The sequence below is a fragment of the Poromitra crassiceps genome (genome assembly GCF_964638095.1).
Source record: "Poromitra crassiceps genome assembly, contig: HAP1_SCAFFOLD_671, whole genome shotgun sequence".
In the NCBI taxonomy this organism is placed as follows: Eukaryota; Metazoa; Chordata; class Actinopteri; order Beryciformes; family Melamphaidae; genus Poromitra; species Poromitra crassiceps.
This window is the reverse complement of record NW_028151737.1, coordinates 62501-83759: the sequence shown is the minus strand read 5'-3', so window position 1 is coordinate 83759 and position 21259 is coordinate 62501. Positions and strand designations below refer to the sequence as shown.

At 46.1% G+C, this 21259-nt stretch overlaps 1 protein-coding gene across 1 annotated transcript in view; it reads left to right on the top strand.

The window, feature by feature from the left end:
• Nucleotides 1–1378: 1378 nt before the first annotated feature.
• LOC310771463 (BAH and coiled-coil domain-containing protein 1-like) overlaps nt 1379–21259 on the top strand; it is a gene marked incomplete at its 5' end in the record, with an annotated part of 22177 nt that continues 2296 nt past the window's right edge. The window contains 12 exon segments of the mRNA XM_083664071.1: nt 1379–1556; nt 1658–1813; nt 1816–1901; nt 5072–5234; nt 5693–5810; nt 7501–7576; nt 7693–7801; nt 8531–8647; nt 9118–9255; nt 11821–13274; nt 16759–16995; nt 20282–21259. The exon segment at nt 20282–21259 is cut by the window's right edge and continues 2296 nt beyond it. Of these exon segments, the coding sequence (XP_083520197.1) occupies nt 1379–1556; nt 1658–1813; nt 1816–1901; nt 5072–5234; nt 5693–5810; nt 7501–7576; nt 7693–7801; nt 8531–8647; nt 9118–9255; nt 11821–13274; nt 16759–16995; nt 20282–20491 (3042 nt within the window).

Here is a 21259-nt window from a genome sequence, read left to right as displayed (position 1 = left end):
GAGACCTTTTGGAGGACCTGTGTGTGTGTGTGTGTGTGTGTGTGTGTGTGTGTGTGTGTGTGTGTGTGTGGGGGGGGGGGGGGGGGGGGGGGTGGTGGTTGTGGGTGTGGGTGTGTGTGGGTGTGTGTGTGTGTGCGTGTGTGTTGTGCGTGTGTGTGTGTGTGTAGGTCTGTGCGCGTGTGTAGGTCTGTGTGTGTGTGTGTGTGTGTGTGTGTGTGTGTGTGTGTGTGTGTGTGTGTGTGTGAGAGAGAGAGGGAGAGTGTTGACGAGAACGCCATGTAAGTGACAAGTGTGTCAGAGATGTGTCGACACCCGACACGACCCCCACAGTCAGCAACATGCAGCTGCCAATAACGATCTGTGTGTGTGTGTGTGTGTGTGTGTGTGTATGTGTGTATGTGTGTATGTGTGTGTGCGTGTGCGTGTGCGTGTGCGTGTGTGTGTGTGTGTGTGTGTGTGTGTGTGTGTGTGTGTATGTGTGTGTGTGTGTGTGTGTGTGTGTGTTGGGGGTCCTTGAGGGTGTCCGGGGGTCTCCAGCAAACTGATGACTTGTTAAGCTTCAGCATTATTTCATTCATAAGAAGTGGCCACAATTAGAGAATGTAGCAGAATGAGTGTTTTGATCCTACCTTCTCTGTTATCTCTCTACAATTCAAAATACATACTACAGCCTGCGCTGGGGCCACGTCATCAGTGATGTTAACTGGGGTCGTAAGGTGTTTCCGGGTCTGTCGAACATCATACACCCTCGCCCAGTAGACCCAGCCGAGGCCGATTAAGACCCCCGACCTGCGTCCCAGAAGGGTGCATGGCGGGCCGGATCTATAAATAGTATGAAATAATTTGCGCTGATTTATGGACATCAGGACATCGTGATCGATTAGGATTCCTGTGTTTGGATATGTGAGATCAAATGGTGTTGAAAAAAGTTTGTGAATGATAAGGAGAGATGTGCTTATGAAAGTATATAAATTATTATGTATTTAAGTGATTGATTAAGCGCCTGATGGTTACATTTTTCACATCAGGGAGTGATAAGTAAAATCATTCAAAACTTTCAAGAAAAATAATGTGTTCCTCAGGTTCGGGTCGGTATGTGTCAAAGTGTTTCACTTTATAAACCCATGGAGAGTCACATGATCAGGCATGCACCAATCCATGACCCCATTTCTCACTTGACTCCGTATTTATGACCATGGAAGTTTAGCCACTTTAGTTTGGGCGTTTGTGAGCTAAGTGTAGAATAGATGCTGAAGCAGTATTGAAAGCTTGGTGTTAATATGTCTTATCAAGTGAGGCCCGGCCTTTAGCTAACACGGTTGCCCTTTTGATCACTCTGCGGTTTCTGACTGTTCATGTCCATGTTCTGCTCCCACAGAGGGAGGAGGAGGAGGAGGAGGGCAGCTACGACAGCGAAGATGGAAGTGCTGACATCAACATGAGCTCATCCTCTAAAGAAGCTCCTCCAAACCTTGCTGGGATTGGGTCTTTTTCATCGCAGGCCTCGAGGTTTCAGGCCAACCAGCAAGCCAGGAGTAAGAGACTGGGCCCACCTGGTGAGATCTTTATATGCAAATATTGTTTTAGATATGAATCATTTGTTCCAATGTCCTCTTTCTTCTTCCTGTTTGTGACTTCCATGATTTGCCCCCAACAGGGGCGGGGAGCATGCCAAGTGCAGATCTAAGGAGAGCCCCAGGGAGGCCCAGCCTGGCTCTTACAGAGAGGGGACGCCCAGACCACCAGGGGTCTAGAAGAGCATCTCTGCCCAGCTGGGGTACGCTGTCGGCGGGCTGCAGCTTCGGCGATGGCAGGGGGAACACAGAGGTCTGGAAGAATCCAGCAGGAGCTATAGGGAAGCCTTGAGGAAGAGCTCAGGAGCACAGGGCCTTCTGGGGAAGGTGAGAGTCCATAGACTTCATGTGTTTTTTGAGTTTGCAGTGGGCTTCTGGTGGTTGTGTTCTTGTGGTTGTGATGGATGATGGTGTGGTTGGTGACGGTGTAGAGGAGGGGCTTCTGGGTGAAGAGCCAGAAGGACAACTGCAGGATGCGCAGCAAGCAGGGGAGGACCAGTGTTGGGGGGCACCATGCCCTGGCTCAGTAATGTGTATTATGACTTTCCCTGTTGCCAACACTGGTCCTCTTTCACTGCGGTTTGGATAGGAGCAGGAATGCTACCAAAGGGGAAGAGTGAGGCAGGGAACGTCGCTCCCCTCTGGCCTTCAACTATATGCAAATAAGATGCTGAGGAACAGGGAAGTGGAGAGGAATTTGGAGAAACGCTCTTTTCACGTTTACTCCCTCCTGGCCTGGGTGAAGTGAGCCACACCCTGCCAGGATATCTGAAAGTCCCATCCAAGACTGTGGTTACCACAGGCAGATGTACCTCACCGTAACTCCAGTACCTGCAACTACTGTATGTTCCTGCCTGGGAGACACTTAGTGCCGGCTGTAAATCAGTCGCTTCATCAAGTGTACCCAGGGCTTCATTTGTAAATGTATTCGGTTCAGGACCCATGGAGATGACTTGATTTACAAAAAATCCATTTTTCTCAGCTTTTTGGGGAGAGACGGACTTTTTCAGTGAACACTACCTACATTCAAGTGTCAATAACTAAAGAACGGATGAAGGTAGAATCAAACTTTCTCCCCCTATGAAAGTAGAGGATCTCTTCTTTCTTCTGAGAAGAACATATTCTGTGGGTCTTGGGAGATTAGTGAAAATGATCAGAAACCCTGGCTGTGGCTGGCCACTTTTCCTTTGAAACTGGGAATGAGTTTAGCACTGAGTGTAGCGTTTGCTGTTGTTGCAGGTGTGTGTTTGCATGTGTGTGTTTGCATGTGTGTGTTTGCATGTGTGTATGCCGTGTTGCAGGTGTGTGTTTGCATGTGTGTGTTTGCATGTGTGTGTTTGCATGTGTGTATGTCGTGTTGCAGGTGTGTGTATGTCGTGCTAGCGTCGGGCCGTTGCATTTGCTCTCTGATGTGCAATGCCCCGAGGTTGCCTGTATCCGAGTCATCACGAGGGAATGACCAAAATCATCATTCTGATGAAGGTTGTTGAACCGAAACGTTATCAATAAAACTCCTCTAAGTCTTAAAGGAACACTCCGCCCATTTTCAACCAGCTTTGTATCATTAGAACATCAGTAGTATATCAGAAAACTGTAAACGGTTTTGAAGTCTGTCATTTAATTTGACAGTTATTGAGTGTTAAAGTGTGGACCAGTGACATCACTGGTCCACACTAACTCAAATTAATAACTCATTAACTCAAATCAACTCTCAATAACTGTCAAACTAGATGAATGATGAATAGTTTGACAGTTATTGAGAGTTGATTTGAGTTAATGAGTTATTAATTTGACTTAGTGTGGACCAGTGATGTCACTGGTCCACACTTTAACACTCAATAACTGTCAAATTAAATGACAGACTTCAAAACCGTTTACAGTTTTCTGATATACTACTGATGTTCTAATGATACAAAGCTGGTTGAAAATGGGCGGAGTGTTCCTTTAAGTATGCTCCAGAGTGCAGACTTTTTTCCTTTTCAATGACCAAAAACACATCACTCCAAACCAAACCGAGAAGGATCAAGATCATCAGTGGCCATAACCCGCATAACACGCATGCACGCAAACACACACACACACACACACACACACACACACACACACACACACACACACTCACGCATCCACACGCGCACGCGCACACACACACACACACACACACACACACACACACACACCCTGACTAAAGGGAAATAATCATCCATGCCCTCTGGTGACGAAACCTCTGTCACTAAAATATATGATCTCTGTTAATGTGGAAAACTCCCTGAGACAACACACACACACACACACACACACACACACACACACACACACACACACACACACACACACACACACACACACATCACACACACACACTCACCATCACCCGTACATGCTCATGAATATATGGCCTTTTCTTTGGAAAGCCCAAATACATGCAGGAACCTGTTGGGCGAGCCGACTTTACAGCTCCATCATCACTCATCAGTCATCATTAGATAGACTAGCCTAAACCGGTCTGGAGACCTGTGTGTGTGTGTGTGTGTGTGTGTGTCTGATGTGTGTGTGATGTGTGTGTGTGTGTGTGTGTGTGTGTGTGTGTGTGTGTGTGTGATGTGTGTGTGTGTGTGTGTGTGTGTGTGTGTGTGTGTGTGTGTGTGTGTGTGTGTGTGTGTGTGTGTGTGCGTGCGTGCGTGTGCGTTTGGAAGGGTGAGACTGTACATTATTGTAAATGGTAGGCAGGGTTCAAGCTCCTGTGTTGGCAGGCATCCGCCGTGCTGAAGTGCCCTTAAGCAAGACATTGGCTCCCTGCCAGCTCAAGTTCTAACAACCCTTTGAAAACAAACTGCTCCTATGGGTATGAATAAAGTACATCACATGACAGTAGACATTGCTATTGCGAGGCTGCAGAACCGTCTTGATCACGTCAACTCACATTCTGTCTCTCTCCATGGATCAGTCTGGTCCTCCGCCCGCCCCCAGACATTTCCAGAAATTAGAATGTGACCGGGCCAATCAGGGACTGCGCTGTATAGTTGACAATGTAACTGGCCAATCAGGGCCGCCGCTGGCAATGCAGCAATGGCGTCTCCCGAAGCAACGAGCGGTAATGTTAACGTTAGTAGAGTAATGACAGCCTTAATTGCAGTTACTGCAGAAATAGATTCAATAACAACAATTAAACAAGAACAAGAGTACGCACCAGCGGAGTTTCTCGGCGGGAAAGACGTTTTCACCGTTCTTCTGACTGGATTTGATTTGGTGATGCTGATTGGCTGAAGGAGTTGTCTGTCAAGGCAAGTACTCCCACCCACCACTGAAATGGCTGTGAGAGTCTGGGAGTCCAGACCGGTACGTCCTCACTCTCTAGTGTGAAGAAACTGATCAGCTGTTTGATCAACTCACCTGGACATCCGGTTTACAGCTGAATCAATCAGACACGTGATGACGAAATGCCATATCCTGCTTCCTGCCCCAACTGATGATGTCACATCCTGTTTCCCGTCCAGGCCAAGGGCCACGCGGTGAGCCGGCTGCTGGAGAGCTTTGCTGCAGATGATGGGTTTCGCCTGGATGAGGAGAGCAGCTTCTCTGAGGAGGAGGAGGAGGAGGAAGAGGAAGAGGAAGAGGAGTTGATCCATCTTCCGCCCAACATGCCTTGCAGAATACCAGGTAGGCCTAGACAGTGACACAGCTTCTACAATCACACACACACACACACACACACACACACACACACACACACACACACACACACACACACACACACACACACATACACACAGACCAGTCTTCTTGCGATCGCAATAAATTGAATGCAAACTCAACAAATCTGCGGCAGCTTGCAATTGTTCAAAATTCCTGCTATTTCTCTGCAAAAACGGTAAAGCACATTCCTCAACTTGTAATTCTTGCCAGTTCCCACAATTTTACCACCAAAAAAACAACAACAATCACACAAACCTGACGGACCTCTTTCTCTCCTCACTCTGCACAGCAATTATTTAACACACTTCAAAATGATGCATATCTCACCCTGCACAATCTCTCCACGCATCTTTCCCTGTCTGTCCCTCCCTCCCTCCCTCCCTCTCTCCCTCTCCCTCCCTCCCTCTCTCCCTCCCTCCCAGCCCTGCCTAACTGTGTGCTGAGTAAGGAGATGCTGGTGGATGGCCTGAAGATCCTCATCTCTAAGGAGGATGAGCTGCTGTACGCTGCCTGTGTCCAAACTCTGGACCTGCCTGACATGTAAGGTTCTGCTCCACCAGGTTCTGCTCCACCAGCGCCTCCACTGCCTCTGCACACATGAAGGTCCACTGCAGCGCTGCTGTGGTGCTGGCTGATGTACTAAAGCTAGCTTACTGCTAGCATCACGCTCGCCAGCTGTGAGCATGTTGGCAAACAAGCTGTCTAGACCAGGTGTTCCCAACCTTTTTTGTGCCGCGGACTGGTAGATAGATGGGAAAAAAAGTCACAGACCGGTTGTCAATTTTATTTTATTTTTTATTTTTTATTATAAACATAGGCTATAATATTATAGGCTGTGTGGTAGTTGAAACATAGTTTCAAGTTGACGTTTATTTATGTTTGTAGTTTGTAAAAAAAAAAAACACGGCCCGGTACCAAATGCGTTGCGGCCCAGTACCGGTCCGCGGCCCGGTGGTTGGGAACCACTGGTCTAGACGACTCCAAATCCAAGACAGCCAACAATGACAATGAGCTAAAGCTGCCAGTACCAAAACTCAACACTGACAGACAAAAGAAAACAAAGCAACAATTGACATATTTTTTATTTTGGAAAAGCGGCCTGAAAATAGCAATGAAAAATAATAAAATTAGCAGTAATAGCTAGTGATGGGTATTTAAAGCAGATTTTTTTTTAAGAGGCTGTAAAGAGGATTTCAAACGATAATGTTATGTGTTATGCCCCATAATGTTAGTGAAGGTGCGTGCAGCGCCGGTTTCGGAGCACCAGAGGGCGGATATTTCACTCTGCAGCTCGGGCACGGCACCTAAATGAGGCACCTAAATCCGCGTTGCAATTCGGTACCGGTGGTACTGGTTGCAAAAGTACCAAAGCCGTACAGGGGTTTCAGTACCCAACCCTAATAGCTCACTGCTACAACTTAATAGCTAACTATTGCTAACAGTCACTTCCTCAACACTCTCAATAAAGGATTACGAGAAAATATCCCAAACCTAAATTAAACAATCCAAGCCAAGGTTGAATTTACCTTAAGCAGGGAACTTCAAATCGAGATTTTAGTGGCAGCAAAACGCTTCCACAAGCAATTTGAAATTTAGAGAGGTGTCACATGAAGTGAAATGATGAATCTTCCAATGCGATTGCTCGGAGACGTACCTGGAGTTGTAAGTTATTGCCCCTGAACTGCACTAAAAAGATTGACACCACAGGTGGTTCTGTATAATAAGGACATGAAAATCCTATCGTCTTTTGTAGATAAATGGGAAATTCTATTTTCCTTGAAGAGGAAGGTAGAGCGCGCACATCTACTCACAAAGCCAGGTGCCGGACGAATTGAAACAAACTCGTAAAAAAGAAATAAAGTCCGCACACTGGATTCGCTGGCTCCCGGTCACTTTATTTTGATGTTTCGATCAAAATAATATTATATTAAATATAATATCAGAATTCTGATGAAGATCTTTTGATCGAAACGTCAAAATAAATCTTTTGATCGAAACGTCAAAATAAACTGATCGGGAGCCAGCTAATCCAGTGTGCGGACTTTATTTCTTTTTTTTTACAAATTCTCTTTTCTCCCTCCAGTTGGGCAGAGCAGATAGAGTAGCAGTAGGGACTCAGAACATGTAGTCGGCTATAATATTCACTTTGCAGTTTTTATGTCATTTCACTACTTCCTCCGTTCATTGTTCTTGTCTCTCTCTTGCCTTCCTTATTCCTTTGTGCTCCCAGATTCAGTGTTGTGATCGAAGGGGAACGAGGGAATCGACCCAGGATCTACTCGCTGGAGCAACTGCTTCAGGAAGCGGTGAGTTTCAGAGACATCGATTCCTTTTTACACAGTCACAGTGTGTGGCCCCATGGTGGCGCTAGTTGAAATTTCACCTCCATTTCACCGTGTGTTTGGTGCTTGTGTTTTGCCAGGTGCTAGACGTGCGGCCCCAGACGGAGGCCATCTTGACCGCTGGGACACGAGTGTGTGCCTACTGGAGTGAGCGCTCTCGCTGCCTCTACCCAGGATACGTCCACCGGGGTGAGCGACAACAAATCACACACATCTCCAAGGCGTCCGGGTAGTGCAGCGCTAGATTCCCTGGCGACCAGCTCGAAGGTCGCAGGTTCGAGCCCCGGTGTTACCTCTGCCTTGTTTGGGTGTCCATACAAGCATAATTGGCCGTGTCTGTGGGTGGGAAGCCAGATTAAGGGTGTCCTGGTTGCTGCACTAGTGCCTCCTCTAGTTAGTCGGGGGGGCTGTTCCTCCCACGCGCTACGTACTGCCGGTGAAACTCCTAACTGTCAGTGGAAAAGAAACGGCTAGCGACTGCACATGTATGGGAGGAAGCCTGTGCTAGTCTACAACTCTCCTCAGATTGGTAGAGGGGGTGGAGCAATGACCAGCAGGGGGAATTGGCCACCCAAGCAGCAAATTGGCAGCAATGAGTCCGGAAGACCTGGATGTTCCCTCGTCTCAAAGTCGATGGGGGTTTTGTTTGGGGATTTTGGTTAAATGCTTAAGGTCAATGGTTAACACAAGTTAATTATAACTTAATAAAAAAACTCAAGATTTACTCTAACACAAGTTTATGAAACAAAGAACTTTGTGTTCAGCAAGATAATCTTCACAAATGAGGAGCACTTTTATCACTTTTGAAGAAGAAAATGCTTCAAAAAATGTTTTTGATTAAAAAAACAACAACAACATAGTACATCCTTCTGCTACACACATGAAGCAAGTCAACATCCTACTTCCTGTGTGCTTCAGGAGGTCCGGGCGAGGAGGAGAAGGAGGGCAGTGTGATGGTGGAGTTTGATGACGGAGACAGAGGGAGGATCTCGCTACCCAACATCAGGCTGCTGCCCCCAGGATACCAGGTCCACTGTGAGTAGAAAGAAAGAAAGAAAGAAAGAAAGAAAGAAAGAAAGAAAGAAAGAAAGAAAGAAAGAAAGAAAGAGTGTAAACCAATGGCATCTGTCAGGGACAGATATTTGATTGGAGAGGCGGGATCAATCTGTGATGGTTTTATTGGTTGCAATTTATATTTACGCCTACTGGTGCAACATGAGGTCATTACACACATACACATACACACAGTGTTTTCCAGGAAGTAACAATAAGAGTCATGACTTCAAAGTTCCAAATGAAACAGCACTTTGAGAACATTGTGCTTCCTGTATTCCCTGTTCAAACAGACTAACCCTAACCACAGGAGGAGGGATCATTCAAAAGTCTAAACCAATGGGAGATCAGTTAGGGAGAGTACGTTGTATTTGATGGTAGGAGTGGTATTGATTGAAGATGTTGTTTATGCCCACTGGTTATTACATATTTTCCATTTCCGGGTCTGTCAGGTGCGGAACCCTCTCCGGCCCTTTTGATCTCACCTGGCCACCGTGGTCGCCGTAGCTCCACCCAGGAGAAGAAAGACACGCCCACAGAGAAACCAACCAATGGGGAGTCGGCAGGGAGGCCCCAGGAGAAAAGACCAGGTAAAGGATAAGAACACAGCACTCTGCTATGGGATAGCAGACTTTTCAATATAGAGACACCTCAACTTCCAGTCACTTCCTGTAGCTATCTGTGCCCGTAGGTTTCGACACTGTCACGCCCACTTAGAAGACTAGCAGCAGGTCCTGAGTCTATTGGAGTCAATGGGAGAAGTGAACGTGATCTCAGATTATGACAGTTCCTTTCGCCCCATAATCATCAAAATAAATATTGGACCCATTTTCCACAAGCCACATATCTTCTGAATATTCTGACACTAAAATGTCATTTTTCAGACAGACAGATGATTTACTTAGTGTCTCTGTCTCAGCAACACACTCTTGCGAGATTTGGCAACCGGAGCTCACGTTTGCAGGGAGCGATTAGAAGCTACATGTGAAGTTCCTTGATGTAGCTAAATCTGTTTTTGGAAAATTAATTTTTTAAAGCGGATATCGTAGTTACAACTAGATTGAGCTAACATGGGGCAGCTTTGTGTTTATATGTGTGGTGTGTGTGGAGTTTGGGAACTCACGATCTCTAGCTCAAGTTCGCTTGCCAGGTCAGCACAACACTTCAAGGGGAGAGGTGACCATAGCCATTTAGGAGACCGGCAGAGTACCATTTCTTATAGAGCACCGCGGGAATGAGTCCGGAAGTAACACTTCCTGCTCGGACGTGTAAAAGTCAATGGGATTTTTGTATTGGGGATTTCGGTTAAATGCATGAGATAAGGTTAACAAACAGGTTAACAAAGGTTAACAAAGGTTTATGAAACAGCAAAGTTTGTGTTCAGCAAGAACATCTTCACAAACGAGGACCACTTTTATGAATTTTGACACGTCTTTTTTTTGTACGCTATTTTCAGAAAACGGTTCTGTTTCATTCACTTTTGTTAACCACAGAGCTTATTCCATGCATTTAACCGAAATTCCCATTCAAAAATCCCATTGCCTTTCCCCCCTACAAGCTAGCAACGCAGTGACGTCCGGGGTAAGCCTACAAAAATACATCATCCCTGTGGTACTCTATTATTGGTGGAGCCTGGAGTGTCTCAAAATTATCCATCTCTGGGGATAGCCACTGTATGAGCCAAAAACTGAGGAAAATTTATACTTTACTGTTAGGTTAATGTTACTGTGAATTACCCCACCTGCTGGCAGGAGGAAAAACATAAAGGCCTCAGGTAAGCCTGGCAGGTGAGGGGAGTGGCCGGCAGGGCAAACAGTCTTTGACCATGCTGAAGATCATGGTTTTCCTTTTGTTCATGCCAATTAAGGTTTATCAGCTTTCTTAGTTTGTTTAAAGTTTATTTAAAGTATATAAGTTTTGTGTTGATGACAGAAGAATGGAGCTGTAAAAGGAAAAATAAATACCCATTCATTTTGACAAGAAAACAATCTTTTGGACATTGATCTTTTGTGTGCGTTTGGATTAATGCCAGTCACTGCCCACTGTGGCTAAGGAACTTTTGAATCAAGGACAAGAAGCCACTACAGCCACTTCTAGCAGCCATATTTGATGTCTTTTTTTTACACCCCCCCCCCCCCCCCATTTTTTCCACATCAAACATTATACAGGCTTCAGCTCATAATGTGTGAGAAGAATGAGCTGGATGCTGTATTTAATCAGTGTGTCAATCGTCCCCAGTAATTTGAGATGGTGGCCTGAGGAATCCTGTCATTAAGAAGAGGAACATCACTCAGACATAGCCTTAATGCATATTGTCTGAGAATTACTGGTCTAACCAGTTAACACATGCACCCCCCACCCCCCACACACACACACACACACACACGCATGCACGCACACACACATACTCACACACGCGCGCACACACACGCACACATACGCGCACGCACACTCACACACACGCACACACACGCGCGCACGCACACACACACACGCGCGCGCGCGCGCGCACGCACGCACGCACGCACGCACGCACACACACACACACACACCCGCACGCGCACACACACTCACACACGGGCACACACACTCACACACGCTCGTGCGCACGCACGCACACACACACACACACACACACACACACACACACACCGTTTCAGCCCCTCGGCGGCTCAGCCCACACTAACATCCCCAAAACAAGGTCTCATTTACAGTCGTTAATTTTTCCAACTGTCAAAGAATGATCAAACGCCTCCCAGTCAGAGAAGACTGAATGGAGGTATAGAAACCCAAAGACTCATAAATTAAATGTTCCCAATTTGCCCCCTTCCAGGTCTCCTCTCTGACCACACGTATGGTTATTTATGCAGTGTCTCTGATGTGCTTTGCGTAGTTGAGCAACATTCACGTAACTCACCTCTAACTCAAGGTGACAAGGTGCCTGCAGGCAGAGACAGGTTTACCAGGTTTGTTGTTATTTGAGTACTGGATATGTGGAAACGTACCCGGCTAACAGTCGGTGAAGATCACTGAGATAAAGATATTTAGTTTCTCAAAAGCTCTTACAGCAGTTTCACAATGAAGCGCAGTCTGCTCTTCAGACCTGGCAGTTCTTATTGATTATAGCACCTCTCTGTCGCTGGCTCCTTTTTCAGTTGGCAGACCCAAGAAGATCCAGTCGGTGACTCAGACCGCCACCATTCCCACATCGCCCGCGTCAGACACTGTAACCAAAGGCGACCCCTCCTCATTGAGCTGGTCCGCTCCCAGGAAGAGACTCCCGGTCGACTTCTTCCTCTTCAACGGGACGTCCCGTAAGACCCAGAGGAGGATCCGAGAGCGGGACCTGGGGGTGTTCCATCGCACCGTGGCGTCCCACCCTCTCGCCCCCTCCGTCCCCATCAAAGGCATCTTCGGCTCCCCCTTCCAAGTCGACTCCTTCAGTAGCATCGCTAACGGCTACTCCGCCTTTGGGAGCGGCGGGAACTCTGGAGCCGGGCGTCCGGTCACGACGGCGACTCCTATCGGCCTCCGGGACTCCTCCTCTTCCGCTTGCTCCTCTGCTGCCGCCGCCGCGGCGAGCGGGAACAGGAAGCCGGTGAGCGAGCGCGACAGGAAGCACTTCCTGGTGAAGCTCGACCACGAAGGCGTGACTTCTCCCAAAACCAAGAACAGCAAGGCCCTGCTGCGGCTCGGGGGGAGTGGAGGGAGAGGGAGCAAGGCCCTCCATGCCTCCGCGGGAGCGCCGCTGCGGTACATCCACCCCGCCCTGCTGGTGAAGGATGGCAAGAAGGGGGGAGGGGACAGAGAGAGGGGCGGGTCCAGATCTCAGGCTCTCCTGAAGGGCACTCCGCCGCTGAGAAAGGCACTTCTGTCCGGGGATTATAATTTGGATTATCCCAGCGACTGTCCCAGCTCCTACTCTGAGCTGGACGAGGAAGACCAAGACGCTGGAGAGGGCGAAGCGAGGAGGAGCGGCGCAGCGGCAGTCACGACGAGCCTGCGCGGCGGTGGCGGCGGACGCTTCCTCTCATCTCGCCTCTCCGTCTGCTCCTCCTCTTCCTCCTCTTCCTCCTCCTGCGGCTCCCTGTCCTCCTCCTCCCTCTGCTCCTCGGACAACGACTCGTCCTGCTCCTCGGACGAGGAGTCGTCAGCGGTGCTGCTGCGCCGCGCGCTCCTCCAGCAGGACAAGCACAAACACAGGCACAACATGTCCTCCTCCCACCTCCTGAGCCCCGAGCCCCCCACCTCCAACTCCAACCCCTCGCCCTCTGCCTCACCCCGGGCTCACGGCTACGTGGCCAAAGCTGCCGTGGCCGTCTCGGGGTCGAAGGCACGGGCCGAGAGGACGGACGACAGAAAGCAGTACCTATCCAAAGGATGCGTCACGGCGAACAGTAGCGCTGCCAAACCCCACGTGAAGAGGAAAGAAGGAGGTCCTAACGGCCACCAGAGCCAGAGCGCTCCGCTGAGCCAGCAGCATAAAAATATGAGCAAGGAGCCATCATCAGCCAAGAGACAGAGGATGTCCTCCCCCGACGCTCGGCCCAACTTGGCTCCCCTGTTGCCTGGACGCCAGCTCTGGAAATGGTCTGGCAACCCCACACAGGTAAGACCCTGGAAACCTGTGTCGCGCTCTTGTCTTCTCTGTGTCGTTTTGTCCTGCTGTATCCTAGATGTTCTGGAGGTTTTGGCTTTCAAAGACCAACCCTTAATTATGTTTACATGTGCACCAAACCCGGATTCATCCATCTATGGCACCATTTCAGTTACGTTTACATGGCTTGATGTAATGCAATTACTGTAATAACCCGGTTTACATAGATTAGTTTGTAAGACTTGACAATAAGGTTACACTAAGCAGTGGCGTGCCTGACCAAGTTGGTGCCCTAGGCAAGATTTTTGCTGGTGCCCCCCCCCCCCCCAAAGAAAATATAATAAAAATTATATCGCAGCTAATTCCACCACTGCAGTGCAGGCTCAGAATGGTCCTTCCCCAGTGGCACTGGAAGTACTTTTAGGTAGGGGGTGCTGTAAGGAAGGGACTGTCGGTGCTGCCCGTGAGGGCAGCGCCGAAGAAAATTTTACGTTTTTTGGACTTTCATCCATATTTAGAAGAATATTAAATTTTAAATTAACATTAGGATTATACTGTTGTGATGTCATTATTCAGTATCTTCTCCTTTTCTCACTCACTTTCATGTAAGCACCTGCTCTCCCTTTAGTCGTTTTACACTACAACAGACAGCAACACAGGCATAAACACTGAACTTATTATTATTATTATGGAAAACCAGATTATGATGAAAATCAAACACTTTTGAAGAGATATGAAATAAGATTAGAGCTGGGAAGCACAAACTGTTTTTTAATGCATCTTGTTGGTGGTATAAACACAAGACAGCCAAATCCAACAATTTCGAAAATCCCATTTCTTGCCACCAGGGGGTGCTGCAGCACCCTCAGCACCCACCTTCCAGCTCCCTTCCCCCACTCTGGGAAAAAGCTCAGAGCAGGTAGAAGGGGGCGCGGCCGCACAGGGGGTGGGGTGGTATGGATTAGGGACCATGGTAAAAGTGCTGCAGCCCAGGCAGCCAGAAAGCCAGAATTAGAAAAATGATTTCACTATTATTTAAAGACTTAAGACGTTGTTCTGCTTATTTTTTGTCTACTATTGTAAAATAATAGTAGGCCTATTATCATGAAAAAGTATTTGTAAAAAAAAAAAAAAAAAAATTACCCTCTCTGGCGCCCCCAACGGCTCAAGCGCCCTTAGCATTTGCCTAGTTCGCCTAATGGACGGCACGCCACTGACACTAAGTATTTGGTTTGGTTTACAGTTGGTTAATGCTTAATGAGCATGAATTGATGCATTAATAACCATTAACTAACCCTTAATTAACAGCCTTAACTGTCAGCTTGCTCTAACCTTAAAGGGATAGTTCGGATTTTTTGATGTGGGGTTGTATGAGGTACTGGCCAACAGTCAGTGGACTACATGCAGCAGAATGCAGCCCCTGCGCCCCCAGTTTTGAGAAATGGAGACCGGCCGCGTCAAGTAGAGCTGTCTGCTGAGTGTGAACAGTCACGAGCAAAAATGTAAAAAAAAAAAAAAAAACACAACAACAACATAAAATGCTTCCATACTGCTTACCTGACGTAATCCAAGTCTCCACAAGCCCCGAGATGCCAAGTTGACTTGAAAAGATGTCATTTACACACAGCTTTTAGCTAAAATTTTACTGTTGCCAGATGCTCCAAGAAGTGGTGCTCCACAGATAGCAGTAGGTGTTCTACATCATATAATGACAAAGAAGAAAATGTGTTGTAAATCTCAAACCCCCCCCCCACTTATTATATATATATATATATATATATATATATATATATATATATATATATATATATATATATATATATATATATATACATACATACATACATATATACTTTTTAGATTAGATTGCTGAGTTGGGGTCAGTGTTAATTTCGTTGACTAAAACTAAAACTAGACATCCCTTTTTCACTGATGAAAACTAGATGTGATGATAAAAACTATGAGAAAATGTTAGGGAGGTATACAAATTGGGAAGACATCCAATCAGAAGAGAAGAAGAAGAAGTTAAATAGTTAAATATGTGTGTGTATTGTACGTTCAAACCTTATTATCATTCCATATATAAATTAATAGATTTTTCCAATGAGTTTGGAAATTCTAGAGAAACATTTAAATAATGCATCACACTTTAAACTAAGCCCGTTAGATTTTAGTCGACTAAATGTACCATAGATTTAGTTGGCTAAAAAACTAAAACATTTCAGATGACTGAAATATGACTAAAACCAAATGGCATTTTAGCCTAACCCTAACCCTAAAACTAAATCAAATGTTGCTGTCAAAATGAACACCGGTTTGGGTAATCCATTACGTTACTGATTGCAATTTTGAGGTAACTGTAATGCAATAAATTTTTAAAGCCAACTCTGAAGAGATGTGCTAATCATAATCATAATATAATCATTGTCCAAAACATGCTATTTTCTGGGATGGGGCTGTAGAGACACAAGTCCCAAAATGAGGCTGGTCCTGAAATAAAGCGTCGAAGTTGAACAAAGTGCTTATAGTATATTGATGAATAAAGTTATACAGTATTATACTTTATAATATACAGTATATTGATGAATAAAGTTCTACAGTATTGTACTTTATAGTATACAGTATATTGATGAATAAAGTTCTACAGTATTATACTTTATAATATACAGTATATTGATGAATAAAGTTCTACAGTATTGTACTTTATAAGATACAGTATATTGAGGAATAAAGTTCTACAGTATTATACTTTATAATATACAGTATATTGATGAATAAAGTTCTACAGTATTGTACTTTATAATATACAGTATATTGAGGAATAAAGTTCTACAGTATTATACTTTATAATATACAGTATATTGATGAATAAAGTTCTACAGTATTGTACTTTATAATATACAGTATATTGATGAATAAAGTTCTACAGTATTATACTTTATAATATACAGTATATTGATGAATAAAGTTCTACAGTATTGTACTTTATAATATACAGTATATTGATGAATAAAGTTCTACAGTATTGTACTTTATAAGATACAGTATATTGAGGAATAAAGTTCTACAGTATTATACTTTATAATATACAGTATATTGATGAATAAAGTTCTACAGTATTGTACTTTATAATATACAGTATATTGATGAATAAAGTTCTACAGTATTGTACTTTATAATATACAGTATATTGATGAATAAAGTTCTACAGTATTATACTTTATAATATACAGTATATTGAGGAATAAAGTTCTACAGTATTGTACTTTATAATATACAGTATATTGAGGAATAAAGTTCTACAGTATTGTACTTTATAATATACAGTATATTGAGGAATAAAGTTCTACAGTATTGTACTTTATAATATACAGTATATTGATGAATAAAGTTCTACAGTATTGTACTTTATAATATACAGTATATTGATGAATAAAGTTCTACAGTATTATACTTTATAATAACAGTATATTGATGGTATCTCTTCCCCCAACAGAGGCGAGGTCTGAAGGGGAAAGCCCGTAAGCTGTTCTACAAGGCCATCGTGCGGGGCAAGGAGACAGTGCGAGTGGGTGACTGCGCTGTGTTCCTGTCACCCGGCCGGCCCCAGCTGCCCTACGTGGGCCGGGTGGAGAGCCTGTGGGAGTCCTGGAGCTCCAGCATGGTGGTCAGAGTCAAGTGGTTCTACCACCCCGAGGAGACACGCCTGGGGAAGAGGCACCGCGACGGCAAGGTAAACACCAGGGCATTTTTCCCCCTGCTGTCCAAGTCGTTGCTCCACCCTCTCTGCCAATCTGGGGGGAGTTGTAGAGTAGCACAATGCTTCCTCCGATACATGTGCAGGCGCCAGTTGTTTCTTTTCACCTGACAGCGAGGCGTTTCACCTGCAGGACGTATCGCGCGGGAGGGTCACGCTATTCCCCCCCAGTTCTGCTCCCCCCTGAACAAGCCGACCAGACAATGCGCTAGTGTAGCAACCAGGACTCATGGATTATACAGTAAGGTCTAGTAAAAAAAAAAAGATCATCACATTTTGAAATGGTTACTATGAGGCCATATTTCATCACACATTAATGTGAGTGGGCTCTCTGGATTCACAAGCGCTTTGTACCCAATTTATACAATTCCATGACTCTTTGGGCACCACAGTGTGCAGAAATAGGGAAACAAAAGAGGCAAGAATAACATATTTTCACTGCATGCAGTACAATGTCTTTAGGACCCTGGAGCTCATATTACCCTATGTAGGTGACATATGTCAGACATGGCTGTAAAGCTAAGTGGTTCTAATTAGCCCAATTTCATTCAGATATCTTGATGTGAGAGGTCAAGGGACTCAATTGAGTAGCCATGCCTATTTACATTTGTCAAAAACTTTGCCGACTTTAGAGCTATGTTACACCCGCTTCCCAGCGAGCGTCTGGATGTCTAGTATTTTTTAGGGGGCTCAGATGAAATTTAGGGGGGCTCAAGTTCCACTAAAATGGTCTAAAACCACCTATGGTACCGCAGGAATGAGTCCGGAAGTAGCACTTCCAGTTCGTAAGGGGAAAAGGCAATGGGATTTTAGCATGGGGATTTCTGTTAACACGTTCAATGCCAAGGACGTGTTAACACGTTTTCAGAATCCAGCTGTTGACTGAATCGATTTTTTTTTTTTGACGGTGGGACGTTGATCTAACCCTTTTACGTCTCCTACACCAGAATTGGAGGTATTGAATGTGTATAATCTATTTTACCGACCCACTGAGTGTCGACATGTCTCTCCACAGTAGAAAGAGGCGACCCAAAACTGGAGGGAAAAGCGCGAGGAAGCCGTTCTCATACTGTAAAATTGATGGCGAAAACGCCTTCACTTTCGCGCTGATGCACAGCGGTGGCAACGGTGGGGGGTTCCAAGAATAGATTGGATGCACACTTTGAAACACGCAGCATAAATATGACCAGAATCGCATCAAAGTCTCAACCAAAACTCCACGAAACGAGCGAGTCCACCCAGACTTCCTCAAACAGCGGCACCGCGCAAACAGGCAGCAGCCAGGCAGCAGCAACTTCGTTGTGACACGCCCGCTGGAGAGCCAGGGAGGCAGGAGGAGAACACACACGGAGGGAGGAGTTGGAAGCAGAGGGGGGTTTCCTGCTGTTATGGAGGAAATTACTGTTCAAAACTATTGTTTAGATGTCTGACTCTTACTGATGCCAAAAATGAATGGTTAAAGTGACTGTTCTATCGAATTTCACAAAAAGCCGTTTATCTCTGAATAATTTTTCTGACGCTGAAACCATGCTGTATTCAACTGCTAATGCTTACATAACTACTAACTCTACAAACTAACTCTTTTAGACAGAGAAAGCACACATTCTATTAGTTCTTTTGAGATATTGTGTGTTCACAAAATCTTAGCAGAAAAGAATCCTCGGGTCTTGAAAGATGAGCCAGAATCCTCAAAAAAACCCTCTGGCAGAAGCTAACTACAGTAAAAAAAAAAACGTCTGGCAGTGAATGTGTTAAATGCATGAAAAGTTTATGAAACACAAATTTTGTGTTCAGCAAGATAATCTTCACAAATGAGGACCACTTTTATGACTTTGGAAGTGTAAATGCGTTTTCTTTAACGCAATTTTCAGAAAACGTCGTTTCAAAGACTATGTACTGTGTTGCAGAGATATCTACTGAAATGAGCATGCTAACCAGCTAGCCTTGAGCTAGGGATGGCCCACCTTTTCCTGTAATACCACTTCTACCTCAAGTGGCGCTAGTGAGGCACTGTAGCGGCGAGTCTGCCTCCAGTCCAGGAAGAAGAAGTAGAGCTGGAGAGACTCCCGGCGTGGCCATTTTGCTACCATGGAATAAACTTTAGCTACCAAATCTACAGTATCAATGAAATGCTGCCCCATATTAGTTTGGATCATGTGGCCAAATATTACACATTGCACCTTTAATACACAGACTGCACCTTTAATACACAGACTGGACCTTTAGTGCACAGACTGGACCATTAACACATTGAGTGCCAAGGACGTCTCTGGACGTCCTAAAAAAAAGTAACGAGGAGTGCCAAGGACGTCTGTGGACGTCCTAAAATCATAATTCATATTATTCCATAATTCTGCTGTTTAAGGTCGTACCCAGCCAGTGAGCATTAATCCCTTCAAGGGATCACACGGCGCCACCTTAAAACTCTATACGGGAGCTGCGCCACCCACCTCAGATCCTTTACTTTGTGCAGGAGAAAACGGAGAAAGCCGTGATCAGAGAGACACCGACGCATGCTGCAGCCAGAGCCACACAGATTGCTCTGTCCGTAGCCGACAGTTGGCTGCGATCCAAGCCCACAACTGAGCTCCTCCGCCGCTGTCTATCCGCCTGCACACAGCCCCTCCACACGACCACCCGCCAGAAAGGCAGCACCCGAAGCCGAACGCTAAACCTTCTCCCTCAGTCCCGCCTGCCATTTCCTTGTTGCACTGAAATCCGCCCGGGGCAAAAACTGAGGCTGCGAAGAGCGTGTGGGGAGGAGCCCGCAGCTCCGGGGTGGGGGGGGGGGGGGGGGGGGGGGCACGCAGGCTGCACAGAACCACACCATGTCACTACATCAGAAAACACCAGCCAGAGTCAGTGAATGCGCTTGAAATTAGAGTATTCATAAAAGTGACTTTATCTTGAAAAGTAAAAAAAGACAGCAGAAAACCCTTGAAAGTGCGCTTTCAGAGTCTGTCATTTCATAATGGAACTGTCTAGAAACAAAATTTCTTCTTTGAAAGAAGTAGGAGTGTCCAATGTTTCATTAGAGTCCAACCCTGTTCATATAGCCCTAATAGAAAAAATTCTATAGCTGTTTTCAACTGAATGGAAGTGAATCTGGCACAGGCTCCAGACAATTTTACTGAAGCGCTGTGGCACTCAATGTGTTAATACACAGACTGCACCTTTAATACACAGACTGGCTCTCATGAAAGCAAGTGTGAATGCAAACTGATTGATTAATCAATGAATTGTACCTTCCTTCCTTACCCAGAATGCCTTGTACCAGTCGAGCCATGAGGATGAGAACGACGTCCAGACCATCTCCCATCGCTGCCAGGTGGTCAGCCGCTCCGAATACGAGCACATGATTCGTCAACGGAAACCCGGGGGCGTGGCTAACGACCTGTTCTACCTGGCCGGTACCTATGAGCCAACCACAGGCCAGCTGGTGAGCCCAGAGGGCGTGGCTATTGTGTCCTAGCAACAACAGCGGGAAAGGAAGAAAAAACAAAAAAAACAATGACGCCTCCAACATGGCCGACCCTCCGCTTCTGTTTCTGGAGTTGACCGTCCTCCAGAAGGGACCGAGGGATAGACGGAAATCATGACAGAGTTTGGGCTCTGCTTATCAATCTATCCCTTGGAAGAGAAGGAGCTAGCCCACTGGATGAAGCCAAGGCAGGGACTGGTGATCGTCCGGTCCGGTCCGGTCCGGTCTGGTCTGGTCCGTCTGGGGGGAAAAGTCTGAATCATCTCTGATTTTCTTTTACCTCCAACCACATGGGGGCTGGATGTGAGAGTTTGCAGCCTCCCCTATGGAGGGGAGAAGAAGAATCTCCCTGCGCCGTCGCAACGAGATTCAAGATGAGGAAAAGAACGAAGAACCAAGAACACAAGCACTTTGGAGCAGAGGGGAGGAGCCGCGCAGGACAGGGCACACCTAGCTGAGGGGAGGAGCCGCGCAGGACAGGGCACACCTGGCTGAGGGGAGGAGCCGCGCAGGACAGGGCACACCTGGCTGAGGGGAGGAGCCACGCAGGACAGGGCACACCTGGCTTTCTGAAGCAAAGATGGACTCGACCCGGCTGGCGCTCTCTCACCCAGACAGAGAGAGGGTGTGAGGGCGAGTGGGGAGAGAGAGAACATGCATGGGAAGGAGAGACTGGTTTGGATGGTTTTAATGGTCTCATACTGGGCGCCGTAGTTTGACAATGACATCAGGATTTTGAGAAATCCCCAACAGGACCAA